Source organism: Ailuropoda melanoleuca, chromosome 10 (genome assembly GCF_002007445.2).
Source record: "Ailuropoda melanoleuca isolate Jingjing chromosome 10, ASM200744v2, whole genome shotgun sequence".
Lineage (NCBI taxonomy): Eukaryota > Metazoa > Chordata > Mammalia > Carnivora > Ursidae > Ailuropoda > Ailuropoda melanoleuca.
The window spans coordinates 37,291,327-37,306,210 of record NC_048227.1 but is presented as its reverse complement, the minus strand read 5'-3'; the positions used below and the strand labels follow the sequence as shown (position 1 = coordinate 37,306,210).

At 42.1% G+C, this 14,884-nt stretch overlaps 1 protein-coding gene across 5 annotated transcripts in view; it reads right to left on the bottom strand.

Annotated features, from left to right (window-relative positions):
* Positions 1–398: 398 nt before the first annotated feature.
* The window catches only part of MEIOB (meiosis specific with OB-fold), a 29,151-nt gene continuing 14,665 nt past the window's right edge, over positions 399–14,884 (bottom strand). For 2 of the 5 annotated variants that reach the window (XM_011226169.3, XM_034670626.1), the window contains exons 10-14: positions 8,715–8,816; positions 7,766–7,919; positions 5,175–5,358; positions 4,373–4,459; positions 399–770 (exon numbers count right to left, since the gene is read on the bottom strand). In XM_011226169.3, the coding sequence (XP_011224471.1) occupies positions 660–770; positions 4,373–4,459; positions 5,175–5,358; positions 7,766–7,919; positions 8,715–8,816 (638 nt within the window). In that variant the 3' untranslated portion in view covers positions 399–659. Of the gene's footprint in view, positions 771–4,372; positions 4,460–5,174; positions 5,359–7,765; positions 7,920–8,714; positions 8,817–14,884 lie in introns of those variants that run through there. The other 3 variants (XM_034670627.1, XM_034670628.1, XM_034670629.1) reach the window with 3 other exon arrangements.

Sequence of the window (14,884 nt, the reverse complement as noted above, 5' to 3'; positions counted from 1 at the left end):
GCTGTTCCCACCCTGTGCCACGGAGAAACCCTCGCCTGTGCCCCACCAGCTCCTGGAGAGCAGTTTCAGCTACCGCCAAACTCTAGGGAGGTCATTTTTGGAGGTTCCCATCTTTCTCCAGGGAAACAAGACAAAGAGGAAAGGGGCTTAAGAAAAGAAATCATGAGGGGCGCCTGGGTAGTGCAGTCGTTAAGCGTCTGCCTTCGGCTCAGGGTGTGATCCCGGCGTTCCAGGATCGAGTCCCACATCAGGCTCCTCGGTTGGGAGCCTGCTTCTTCCTCTCCGACTCCCCCTGCTTGTGTTCCCTCTCTCACTGGCTGTCTCTATCTCTGTCTAATAAATAAATAAAATCTTTAAAAAAAAAAGAAAAGAAAAGAAATCATGGACATCTGTGGGGAAGATTAAACTTGTTTATTAATTCACACAACATTTTCCAACTTGGCAAGAGAGGGCAAAGTTGGTAGAGAAGGCCTAAGAAAGGAGCTGGGGCAGATGAGAGATTTTAAGACTTACCCCCAACCAACTCCAGAAGGAAACGTAGTAACAATTTATAGAAACATTTTTACCACCTTTGAACAAAATACAATTTTATCCATAATTTTCAAACTTTCCAGAGAGTTGAAACGCATATTCTTGTCCAGAGTTTAAAGTATCTTGTTTTAAATCTTTCCTTGTCTAGACAAGTTCCTACTGGCCTCAATAGGGTCTGCGAGCTTACATGACAGCACACTAATTCTCAATCCACCCCTTGCTCTATGTGATAAAAAAAACTGTAGGGAGAAAAGAGAGACAAGGAGTTAATTTTAAAAATCACAGTGTATTTAAAGTTGAAAACCACTGACCACAACAGAGAATGCAGTGGAGAACCACAACGAGCTGTTTTGCAGGTGGGAGCATAATTCTAGTGCCAATTGTAAGACAATGGAGAGAGTTTACATCAGGAGAAGTTTGGGAGAGAATTTACAGGTCTGCCTCCTGACAGCGATTTTGTAAAACTCAACTCAGTGTTATTTTTCTCAGGACATTTCTCTTTGGTAGGAAAGTTGGAGTTTCAAATCCAACACCTACAAAAGAAGGGTTTCAAGTGTGCTCAAGGGGTGCTGGCCTGGCTCCGTCGGAAGAGCATACCACTCTCAATCTCCCGGTTGTGAGTTCGAGCCCCACGTTGGGTGTAGAGATAACAAATTAACAAATAAAGAAATAATATGTAAAAAATAAAGTGTGTTCAAACTAGCAGCTGTGACAGGCGTTAACCTGTGGTAGTAACGTAAGTCTGTTAGGCTCTGGGGATGTAATGATGCACTTTGTTAATAATGACATCTTGTTCTTGACATTTAACAGAGCACTTTCACCACTGTTTTATTTAACATAGAGTGGAAGGGCATGTCAGCTGGCTATGCTAATTGCAGAAACTAACAGGAAAACACAGACAAATGTCACGAAACACTATGAAAGGCTGAGGTGGGCAAAGAGGATTAAATGGGCATCTTTCAGTGGAGCGCTCCTCCCACAGTCTGGGTGGCCTCATTCTGCAGGGCTCAGCCCCTTTTGTGGCCATGGCTGAGCTGTTTTCAACAGCATGTTATAGAGAACAGATAATGATACAAATAGGAGTCCCACTCAGGGGAATCCAAAGGAATCCTGTCTGTGTGAAGATGCAGTCGGCTCTGCCCTGTGGAAGAGGAGGGTTTTGCCATCTCCAGATAACCCCAGTTCAGCACTGCTGACTGTCGGCCTCTGTGTTCAGTCTTCCAATTCTTCTTTGAATTCACTTTTTAAGAACCCCTTCCTAATTTCTTCACTGATTAACGAATTAAATCTTCGACACGTTCATTTTATTTTTATATGAGAGTCATGGTTTTACCCTTTTCCGAAAGCATTCTTTGACACTAATATCAGACTTACAAGGACTTGTGTTCATGTCACCATGCATTTTAAAACATTAAAATACTGGGGCACCTGGGTGGCTCAGTCGGTTGAGCGTCAGACTCTTGGTTTCAGCTCAGGTCATGATCTTTTGGTCCTGGAATCAAGACTCATGTTGGGCTCCACTCAGAGGGGAGTCTGCTTAAGACTCTCTCTCTCTCTCAGTCCCTCCCCCGATTCATGTTCTCTCTAACAAATAAATCAATCTTTTAAAAAAGATATTAAAATACCTTGCTTTGAAATCCCTCCAGCTGAGCCATTTTAAATAGCCATTGTTTTTAATTGAGATATGATAAACATACAAAATGGCCCATCTCTATAGCAATACTTTGTTTTTTGTCATATTAGCAGAAAAATGTGAGTTCTTACTTTTAAGTTACTTGTTCTATTTTAACTGATTTAAAATAATTGAAATTGTTGTTATAGTCCCATAATCTTTACTATATTTTGTGAGAGAATCCTTTTATATCTGCTTAAAATCTGTGAAATCTGACTTAAATACCTTTTATTTTTTTTTAAGATTTTATTTATGTATTTATTTGAGAGAGAGAGATAGAGATAGCAAGAGAGAGCATGAAGGGGGAGGAGAGGGAGAAGCAGGCTCCCCACTGAGCAGGGAGCCCGACGTGGGGCTCAATTCCAGGACCCCGGGTTCACATCCCGAGCCGAAAGCAGATGCTCAACCAACTGAGCCACTCAGGCGCCCCTGACTTAAATACCTTTTAAACATGCCCTTTGGAAAGGTACAATGTCCCTTTTTTGACAGCAATTTATTGTTATGTTTGGATCAAGTTAAGGAAACTATAAGTAACTTGCCATGAATTTAAATTGATCAAACGCATTAGCAACTGGTACCTCTTGTTTGGAGGAAAAACAAAGTTGGTCAAAGATCTGAGTATATTCCGATTTGGGACATGACGGTATGTAGATGGATCCACGACAATGGTGGAATAGATCCAGTATATTACTGCAATTTCCCCCCCTTTAGCTTAGTAATGAAGAGGCCTCAAACTAATGGCTAGAAATATCAGTGAGGCCGTAGGTAACTCCATGTCTGCAGCCTACTCGGATGTGCTTAAGGCCCCAAGGAATGAAGCCGTGGGAAATGGGCACACCTGTCTCTGAGGCTTAGCTGGAGCAGGTGCAGTGCTCCCCAAGACTATTCAGAGTACCCATGAGATCACAACTATTTTCATGGTTGTACTAAGATGCCATGTGCCTTTCTCACTCTCACTCTTGGGCAAAACACACTATGGTTTTCTAGAGGCTGTGGGACATGAAATAATATCATTGCTGACTATTAATGGAATGCGGGCTCATGGACAGGTTTTAAATTATTCTCAGTGCCATGTTCTAGTGCAGTAAATACCAGCAGATATAACTCTCTTAAACAAGAGCTTGAAAACTTTTAAGAGTGTAAAGGAGAAAACATTTGAGACTGATAGAAGGAGAGAGCGTAGGCTGTAGCCCATCTCACCTGTGACTTTGCACAAGTAGCAGCATTTCTTGGTCCCATTTTCCACATTTGCAAAACAAAAGGAGTTTGTCTCACTCCGTTTTTACACCTTTAATGCTAAGATGCTGTGACCCCCACACTGAAGTGTTGCTAGCGCTGCTCCAACTGGGGAGGCGGGACCACAGAGCTCTAGAAGGTCACAGAGGCTGAGGAGTGGTGGAGCTGGGGATTCAAACCCAGTCTGTCTCTCCCCTGCATCCACGCATGTGACTGTGCCACCTGACATTACTCACTGAAGTGAGGAGCACTGCTTTGCGGGCAGGGAGGGAGTGGCACAGGGGTGGGGGACCAACTTTGACTCTACAACCCATGGCCCTCCTTGGACTAAACATAACAGATACTGTCTTTGTTGGTCTATTTTTTCCCCCAAGATTTTATTTTTAAGTAATCTTTACACCAGATGTGGGGCTCAAACTCCCGACCTCGGGATCAATAGTCACATGCTAACTAAGGGTTGCTGAAGGGGGAGGTGGAGGGATGGGGTAACTGGGTGATGGACATTGGGGAGGATATGTGTTGTAATGAGCACAGGGTATTATATAAGACTGATGAATCACAGACCTGTACCCCTGGAACCAATAATACATTATATGTTATTTAATTAAATTTAAATTTAAAAAAAAACCTTTTTTTAAAGAGTCACATGCTCCACCAATTGAGTCAGCCAGGTGGCCCTGTTGGTCTGTTCCTTTGGTGTCATGTGGAATCCCTTTATAGTATACCAAAACAAAACAAAACAAAACAAAACGCAAAAAACAAACAAACAAAAAAAACCCTGATTACTTGCATCCACGTTAGTCAAATTCTTCTGCATATCTGGGAACTGGACATTATTAAAAATAACAAATTCCCTGACTTATTAGGTCATACTCTAGGATTTTCTTATTACTTGAATATATAGAATAACAGAGTACTGTAAAATATACTAACTTTTAAATAAATTTTGCTTCTTTCCAAAAGAAATTGCCACTTCAATGCTGTTTTCTGTTCATCCGTCATTGCAAGAAACTCATTTACCTGGTTAAAACAATCAAAGAAATATTTCCAAAGTCCATATAAATAACTCATCCTAACAATGTGAAACTTGGCTTCGCGCACTAGAATGGAATTTTATTTATAGTAATTACAGCTCAATTCTCTTAATGGAGGAGACAAGGTCAAATGGCTCTGAACTGAATCTCTGAAACCAGTCAGGTGGCTCAGCCCAGGAAACTCCCCTCAACAAACCAGAAGCTGAGTGGGGCTGGGGGCTACTGGCAAACTGCAGGAGCTGGCTTTAACAAGAAAAACCAGGCCCCTGTCACCATGCGCACACATTCCTAAGCATCTGCTGCTGTCGGAAGGCGCTGTGTGTGTCCTGACTCTATGTGGTGACTTCCCTTAGCTGGCTGGTGAAATATCGCCATACCCTCCTTCTGCCTCAACTGATCAACATCTCCACTGTGCTGTTCTACCCATTGTTACTTGACTATAGAAAATGTCTTCTTTCTTCCCCGCGTCAACAGCCTTGGCCGCTGTCCCCAACAGCAAAATCAGCTGTGATTTAATACACAACATGCAATTATTTGTTCATTAAAGCAATGCGTGTTTAAATCAAGCTTGATTTTTTTCCCCAGACCTCTTTATTAATGCCTTAATTTCTATCAACTGTTCACTGAAATAACCTACACTTGGGGGGAAGAGAATTCAATTTGGAATTATTTCTAAACACATTTTCCTTTCTGTTATTTACCGTGCAGCCTAATGTCTCCTCAGCAACCCCTCCTGTGAGACTGCAAGCGTGGAGGGTACCTGTGTGGTCAGTGAGGTCAATTAGCAAGTGGAAGCTGAGAAAAACAGATTTAAATTCCAAACAATCTTTGTTGCAAGCAGTGCAAGTGCTGGATGATTCGTTTACAACATAACCACAGCCCGAGCTGAAAAGAAAGACAAGGATAAAATGTGAAGACCATAAATGACCAACCTGATCTCTCGCAGAAGTACCCTGCTCCCTGAAAAGTCTAAATCAGAGTAACTTCAGAGTCCTCAGAGCGGTGCAGGATACCAGATAGACATACGAAATAAGGAACAACACAACATGCAATCTATCCCATTTCCATGGTCCTGCCTCCCACCCTACCCCTGCTAGGACTCCTTTCCTTCACCCCTTCCCAGCTCCAAACAGCCACAGAACTGACGCTCAGCCCTGCCTCCATCCTGTCCCATCCCATTCCTCACTACTGCAGGTATGTCCACCTAGTCCCCTCAGCTCAGGGTTCTGAGGGAGGAATCCTGTCTTGTGCCTAGAAAGCCTGAGTTTCACAAATGCTTACTTGATGCTTCTGTGCTAGGCCTCTGCACATCAACCGAAAAATCCTAGGGTTGGTCAGGTTCACACCCAAAATGCTCTTGGTACTGCTAGTGACGCACTCTTCTCTCTTTAAGTAGTGATTATACGCTATTCCATATTTTGAGGCAGGTCTTACTTTACCCAATTTGGACAGAAAGACTAAAGGGTGTGATCTGAAGATAGTGCTTTCCTGTCTGGGCACAGATCACTTTTAAGGTAATTTCCAGATGCATTTCCTCAGATATCAATATTGAAGATATACGAAAAAATTAGGGAGACAATAACATTTTCACAAGTTTTTGAAAAATGTTTTTCAAAAAGTAAACACTTGACTTACAACAGCAGCCTCCACATTGGTTTTTTCAATTTTAATACCAAATCATAAAATGTTTTCAAAATCCATAGGTCAGTATCTTGACTATGGTGGTGGATACACAAACCTGCACATGTGATCAAACCATACAGAATACACACACACACACACACACACACACACACACACACACACTACTGCATGCCAGTGTGATGAAATTTCAATAAAATCACCAACTTGAATTAATGTCAGTATCCTGGCTATGGTGTAATACTATAGTTTCATAAAATGTTACCATTAGGAGAAAGTGGATAAAGAGTATGTAGGTTCTCTCTGTATTATGTTTTACAACTCCATGTGAATCTAGAACTATCTCAATAAATTTTCTTTTTCTCTTTTTTTTTTTTTAAGTAGGCTCCATGCCCAACACAGAGCCCAACGTGGGGCTTGAACTCACCACCCTGAGATTAAGACCTGATGTCGAGAGTTGGACGCTTAACTGACTGAACCACCCAAGTGCCCCTCAGTAAAATTTTCAGTTACAAAAATTCATAGACTTTCACAGTAACATTTTAGATGTTTCTTGCCAAGCATCTTTCAGCTAATATGATTAAACCCCTGGGGGTTTACTTTTTTATACAAGTAGATACTAACTTTGACCTAGGAGAGGTTGTAAATCATATTCACCGTGTGGCTGAAAATAATTTTTTTAAAAATGCTGTCCCTTGCATTGCTATAGGACATGGCAACCAAAATAATATTCTAATATATTAAAACAACAGTCTGTCATCTCAGTTAAAAGTTTCTAGCAGCAGGGGTGCCTGGGTGGCTCAGTTGGTTAAGTGTCTGCCTTCAGCTCAGATCATGATCTCAGGGTCCTGGGATCGAGCCCCATGTCGGGCTCCCTGCTCAATGGGGAGTCTGCTTCTCCCTCTGCCCAGCCCCCTGGCTCATGCTCTCTCTCTCTCTCAAATAAATAAATAAAATATCTTTTAAAAAGTTTCTGGCAGGGGCGCCTGGGTGGCACAGCAGTTAAGCGTCTGCCTTTGGCTCAGGGCGTGATCCTGGCGTTGTGGGATCGAGCCCCACATCGGGCTCCTCTGCTATGAGCCTGCCTCTTCCTCTCCCACTCCCCCTGCTTGTGTTCCCTCTCTCGCTGGCTTTCTCTATCTCTGTCGAATAAATAAATAAAAGCTTTAAAAAAAAAAGTTTCTGGCAGCATTATATCTCTATATTTTAGGACTGCAGAAACACGGCAAATCAAATTTTACTTTCAAAGGTAATTATCTTTGTTTTTTTTAAAGATTTTATTTATTTGACAGAGAGAGAGACAGCCAGCGAGAGAGGGAACACAAGCAGGGGGAGTGGGAGAGGAAGAAGCACTCCCAGCGGAGGAGCCCGATGTGGGGCTCGATCCCAGAACGCTGGGATCACGCCCTGAGCCGAAAGCAGACGCCCAACGACTGCGCCACCCAGGCGCCCCAAAGGTAATTATCTTTGAATCTACATAGTTCACCCTGGAAACTTCAGTATGGGTTATCTACTTATACATTTTTTTCAAATACATAACAATTATTAGGTCAAAGAATAGCTTTAACTTCTACAGAGCTTAAAATTTACTAACAATAGTTGATCTTTACTTCTTACAAGAATGAACGTGCTGACAATACTGGCTGCTTACCATCGGTGTCGAACCACTGTTGTGGTGTCATCGTCAATGTTCAGTGTAGAAATGTAAGCATAAAGAATGCCGTAGAAAGGGTCAGCCTTCCCTTCATTCTGCGAAGCTTTTACCTTTAATTGCTCAACTGTATAGACATCAACTATTGTATTTACTAAAAATAAAAAGAAGTTATTACAGCTCTCTACATATTCTAAGAATTCCAAAGGATTATATCCTAATAGAAAAACTATAAAGTTCAAATGAGAACATGTAATAGCTTCACCTAAGAGAAAAATTATTACATTTGCTATATTAAAATTGATTATATAAATGGACATAACAGCAAAAATAATTAGCAAAAAAAGGAAAAGAATGAGAAATTTAATTCATTTTATGTCAATGAAGACTTTCTGGGTCACTGGAAGATGCCATTAAAAGAGTGGGAAGGCAAGCCTCAGCATGGGAGATGGTAGCAATCTTTAAAGGAGACAAAGGACTCATATCCAGAATCTATAAATAATTCTTAAAAATCAATAAGAAAAAGCCAGTCAGCTCAATTCTTTTAACTTCCACCAGATTAGCAAAAGTTTATAGAAACCTCTAAAAGTTTAAAGATTATTTTAAAGAATTAAAAGAATAATAATTTAAAGAATTATTCATTCATTCATTTAGAGAGAGAGAGAGCACATGGGCACAGAGGGAAGAGCAGAGGGAGAGGGGAGGCAGAGAATCCTAAGCAGACTCTGCACTCAGTGCAGAGCCCCACACGGGGCCTGATCACACAACCCCAAGATCACAACCCAAGCCAAAACCAAGAGTTGACACCCAACTTACTGAGCCACCCAGGTGCCCTTAAACCTCTAAAGGTTTAAACAACCTTTTAAAAAGTGGAAATACAGCAGTCACAGGATAAGAATATGGTATCTTTTACTATGTAAGACAAAAGTAATATTTAAAGGTCACTTACAATTTACAGATTCTTTCAAATAACTGTCGATTTCATCATTCAAAGGATTTGTTTCTTTATTTTCTCTTATAAAATTCAATAGGATGTTAGCTTCTGGGGTATCTTAAACAAAAAATGCATAAGAAGTGAAAAGCAACTGATTATTTTATTTTTTTTAAAGATTTCTTTATTTGAGAGAGAGCACACACACGTAGCAGGGGGAGGGGCAAAGGGAGAGGGAGAGTCCCAAGCAGACTCCCCGCTAAGTGCAGAGCCTGACACGAGGCTCCATCCCAGGCCCCGAGATCATGACCTGAGCTGAAATCAAGAGTCAGCTGCTCATCTGACTGAGCCACCCAGACACCCCAAGACTTTATTTATTGATTTAGAGAGAGAGAGAATCTCAAGCAGACTCTGTGCTGAGCATGGAGCCAGAGGCAGGGCTTGATCTCATGACCCTAAGATCAAGACCTGATCCAAGATCAAGACCTGATTCGAAATCAAGAGTTAGACACTTAACTGAGCCACCCAGGCGCACCTGATTACTTTTTAAATAATTGTGAATGATTCAATATTATTTTTAATGGTAAAAGTGAAGACATAAAAACATAGTCAAATAGAATATGATGCAGCCAATTAGCAATGTGATGTGGTAGTCTACTAAATGAAGAGATGTACACCAGATATTGTTAAAGAGCAGCTTATAGAACGATACGGTGCAATTTCCTTTCATTTAAAAAACATACATACATAGGTATGCAAAATATCTGGAAGAGTATATATGAAAGAAATTATTCTCTTACTAGATGGTGAGATTATAGGTGCTCATTGTTTTCCCTTTTTGCTATTATGTATTTTCTAAATTTTATATGCATTTCTTTTCTAAGCAGGAAAAAAAAATTTATGTGTATTTGAAAGCCTTACTGCTTGACTTGGGACACAAGTGTTCTCAGGAATAGTCAGATGGTGTGACCAAAGGCAAGAACGTGATTTTGAAAAAGGGCTCCCATGTGATTCCGACACCCTTCAACTTCAAGCCCCCCAGCCTCCAACACTTGATGGCCTTTTGGCCTTCCCTCGCCCACATCAACATTCTGCAAACGTGCTGGTGCTTGAAGCAGAGGCAGGGGCTTCTTCCTCACTCCAGTTCAACCCTACGTCTAACCACTCTTCTTTCACATAACTAGACTGAATCTCCTTGTGAGCAGGGGTCTGCCTCTTCAGCTCTGTAGTTCCAGTACACAATACAGCAACTGTCTTTCTACTCATCTGCCCATCTACCCATCGTGTCCTGCCTTGATCCAAAAAGGACTTACGTTATCTCAGCACTTGGCAAATAAAAGGCATTCAACAGATAATTGTAAATTAATGAGTGAATGAATGGAGGGATGTTTCTGAAACACTGACAGAAGTGCTGCACACTGGACAGGAGCAGGTGCTGGAGTGAGGCGGTGGAAATCACACCCCTGGGCTTCCCACAGGCACTGCTGTAAAGATCCCTCCTGACGACAAGGTTATCCGGGACTGTCTCATGGACACTCTCAGGGCAGAGAAAGCCATAAGGAAAGCTAGGATGAAAGCTTAAGCCATTAGAGGTTTTTAGTTTTTACTTGGTAGGTGTAGGCCAGGAAGTTACAAAGAAGGCTGATTTAAAGAAGCACATTAAAATTCATGCACCCTGGGATGCCTGGGTGGCTTAGTCGGTTAAATGTCTGCCTTCAGCTTGGGTCATGATCCCAGGGTCCTGGGATCAGTCCCGTATAGGGCTCCTTGCCCAGCGGGGAGCCTACCTTTCCCTCGGCCTGCCGATCCTCCTGCTTGTGCTTTCTCTCGCTGACAAATAAATAAATGAAAGAAAGAAAGAAAGAAAGAAAGAAAGAAAGAAAGAAAGAAAGAAAGAAAGAAAGAAAGAAATTCACGCACCCTTTTAAGTACTCTCCTTTGTCTCTTTGAGAAGCAGGTATTTATTCTAATGCAGCTGGGATTGCCCAAACACTTTGACATTTCCCTTCACGTTGTGTTCAGAACCAAATAGATAACACCCACTGAATATGTGTTTCCTTAACTTAGCCTTGAGTTATTGATACAATTGTCCTATCACACGAGATAACCTTTTCCAACAGACAAATCCAACTGCCTTTTAGAAATTTTCCCAGGCCAAATTTACCCTTAGAAGATGGAGGTTTCATTGACATCACTCTATATAATACTAATATAATACTCGATATAATACTAATAAAACTGTTAATAAGTTATTAAATATAATAAACCATAGTATGCCCCTCAAAAAAAAAAAAGGAATTGAAGACTGGCACTGTTGTCCTAAATGTTGAGAATAGATCGTGGTTGTGTCACCATCAATTTACAACAAAGCACCTAGAGAGATCCTTTTACTATTTAAAAAATGTCACTTCTCTGGGGTGCCTGGGTGGCTCAGTTGTTAAGCGTCTGCCTTTGGCTCAGGGTGTGATCCCGGCGTTCTGGAATCGAGCCCCACATCAGGCTCCTCCGCTGGGAGTCTGCTTCTTCTCCCACTCCCCCTGTGTGTGTTCCCTCTCTCACTGGCTGTCTCTCTCTCCATCAAACAAATAAATAAAATATTTTTTTAAAAATGTCACTCCTCTGTTCCAAACCCTTTGCTACAGAGTAAAAGCCAACATACTTTCATTAGCCTATAAGGCCTTCTTGATACCTACCCTTCTCCTCTGACCTGGACTCCTCCTCTTGCCCGTACTCTATGAGCTCCAGCCACAGCCTCCTGACTGTTCTGCCCTCATGCAGGCACAGGCCAACCTCTGGGCCTTTGCACTGGCTGTTCTACTACTAAGAGCCTGACGCTCTTTCCCATGGTGAATCCCCACACTGCCTCATCACATCTTTGCTCAAACCTCACCTTCCCAAGGAGGCCTACCTGACCACCCCCTGTAAAAGTGCAACCTGCCCTATACACCATGTCACCCTGGAATCTCCTGACCCTGTTCCTCTTTTTCTTCTTCAATATTTCATAATTCACAGATGTGTTATCTTTATCGTTTATCATCTGTGTCTCTCCTGCTAGAATGTGAGCTTCGTGTGGGCAGAGATATTTGTGTTTCGTCACTGGCCTCAAGGACAAGGCCCTGCACACAGCATGTGCATGTGACATCACCTTCCATGATGCCACTTTCAGGGACATGGTGTTCGGGTGGATACGAAAGGTCCAGTCCACTTGTATGGCACAGAATCTTGTCATTTTATGTCATATCTCATAGACATGCTACTTTAAAAAATGCTGATAATGGTTTGGTCAAAGATATAAAATTGCTTTGTAATTCTCAGTCACTGTAGGGGTGCCTGGCTGCCTCGGTCAGTTAAGCGTTTGCCTTCAGCTCATGCCATGATGCCAGGGTCCCGCATCAGGCTCCCTACTCAGCGAGGAGTCGGCTTCTCCCTCTGCCTGCCGCTCCCCTGCTTGTGAGTTCTCTCTCTCTCTCTGACAAATATATAAAATCTTTAAAAATAAAATAAAATAAATAAAAATCAGTCACTGTTGATGCTCTGTTAGAGACCAGCAGAGGGAGCTATTGTCAGAAATGACCCACTTCACAGTTCCGTCTTCCTGAGGTTGGGAAGGACTGTCTCTGGGAACTCTGTACTCTGCGTGGGGTGCTGGGCGTGTCTCTCTATCTGCAGTACAAAGGACTGTGAGGATACTTAAGGGCACTAATCCCTCAAGTCTCCCCAGACCCTGTTCCCTGGACTGCGTGTTGGAATAAGCTCCTTTCAACAACCACTCCGGTGGGCCTTCTGGGCATTTTGTTATGTTAGGAACTAATGGTGTGACGTTCATGTTCTCGGTGCTCCAGTACTAACTAATTTGAATATAGTAAAACTGAATTTATTTTTTAAATAGTCAATAATTTAGGTGATCCAATCAATTACATTGATCTCTCCAGAATCATGACAAGGGATGATGCTTTAAAAAAGAGTCTGGGAGCATAAACTACCAAAACTGAACAAGGAAGATACAGAAAACCTGAACAGACCCATAACCAGCAAGGAAGTCGAAGCCGTGATCAAAAATCTCCCAACAAACAAGAGCCCAGGGCCGGATGGCTTCCCAGGGGAATTCTACCAAACATTTAAAGAAGAATTAATACCTATTCTACTGAAGCTGTTTCCAAAAATAGAAATGGAAGGAGAACTTCCAAACTCATTCTATGAGGCCAGCATTACCTTGATCCCAAAACCAGACAAAGGCCCCCACCAAAAAGGAGATTTACAGACCAATATCCCTGATGAACACGGATGCAAAAATTCTCACCAAAATACTAGCCAAACAGGATCCAACAGTACATTAAAAGGATTATTCACCACAACAAAGTGGAATTTATTCCTGGGCTGCAAGGCTGGCTCAACATTCGCAAATCAGTCAACGTGATACACGACATTAATAAAAGAAAGGACAAGAAGCATATGATCCTCTCAACAGACGCAGAAAAAGCACTTGACAAAGTACAGCATCCTTTTTTGATGAAAACTCTTCAGTGCAGGGATAGAGGGAACATACCTCAATATCATAAAAGCCACCTATGAAAAACCCACAGCGAATATCATTCTCAATGGGGAAAAGCTGAGAGCTCTTCCCTTAAGGTCAGGAACACGGTAGGGATGTCCACTATCACCACTGCTGTTCAACATAGGACTAGAAGTCTTAGCCTCAGCAATCAGACAACAAAAAAAAATAAAAGGCATCCGAAACAGCAAAGAAGTCAAACTCTCACTGTTTGTAGGTGATATGATACTTTATGTGGAAAACCCACAAGACTCCACCCGAAACTGCTAGAACTCACGCAGGAGTTCAGTAAGGCGGTGGGATACAAAACCAATGCACAGAATCAGTTTCATTTCTATACACCAACAATGTGACTGAAGAAAGAGAAATTAAGGAGTCGATCCCATTTATAATTGCACCCAAAAGCATAAGATACCTAGGAATAAATCTGACCAAAGAGGCAAAGGATCTGTACTGAGAAAACTACAGAATACTCATGAAAGAAATAGAATGGCTATTTAGTCAGAATGGCTAAAATTAACAAGTCAGGAAATGACAGATGTTGGGGAGGATACAGAGAAAAGGGAACACTCATGCACTGTTGGTGGGAATGCAAGCTGGTGCAGCCACTCTGGAAAACATTGAAAATAGAGCTACCCTACGACCCAGCAATTGCACTACTGGGTATTTACCCCAAAGATACAACCATCAGGACCCGAAGGGGCATGTGCACCCCCATGTTTATAGCAGCAATGTCCACAATAGCCAGACTACGGAAAGAGCCCAGATGTCCATCGACAGATGAATGGATAAGGAAGATGTGGTGTATATATACACAATGGAATATTATGCAGCCATCAGAAAATGAAATCTTGCCATTTGCAACAACATGGATGGAACTAGAGAGTATTATGCAAAGTGAAATAAGTCATCAGAGAAAGACAGTTATCATATGCTCTCACTTATATGTGGAATTTGAGAAACAAGGCAGAGGATCATAGGGGAAGAGAGAAAAAAATGAAACAAGACAAAATCAGAGAGGGAGACAAGCCGTAAGAGACTCTTAATCTCAGGAAATAAACTGAGGGTTGCTAGAGTGGAGGGGGGTGGGAGGGATGGGGTGGCTAGGTGATGGACACTGGGGAGGATATGTGTTGTGGTGAGAGCTGTGTATTGTGTAAGACTGATGAACCACAGACCTGTACCCCTGAAATAAATAATACATTATATGTTAATAATAAAAAAAATGAGTCTGGGGGCGCCTGGGTGACTCAGTCGGTTAAGCGTCTACCTTCAGCTCAGGTCATGACCCCAAGATCCTAGGATTACGTCCAGTGTCGGGCTCCCTGCTCAGCAGGAGTCAGCTTCTCCCTCTCCCTCTGCCCCATCCCCTGCTCCTGCTTGCTCTTTCTCTCTCTCAAATAAATAAATAAAAATCTTTAAAAAAATAAAATAAACATGAGTCTGGTTTTTCACATTTCTTTTCTTTGGTAAGGACATCAAAGATATAACTCACTCTAAGTTTAAGAAATATAAATGTAGGGGCGCCTGGGTGGCACAGCGGTTAAGCGTCTGCCTTCGGCTCAGGGCGTGATCCCGGCATTGTGGGATCGAGCCCCACGTCAGGCTCCTCTGCTATGAGCCTGCTTCTTCCTCT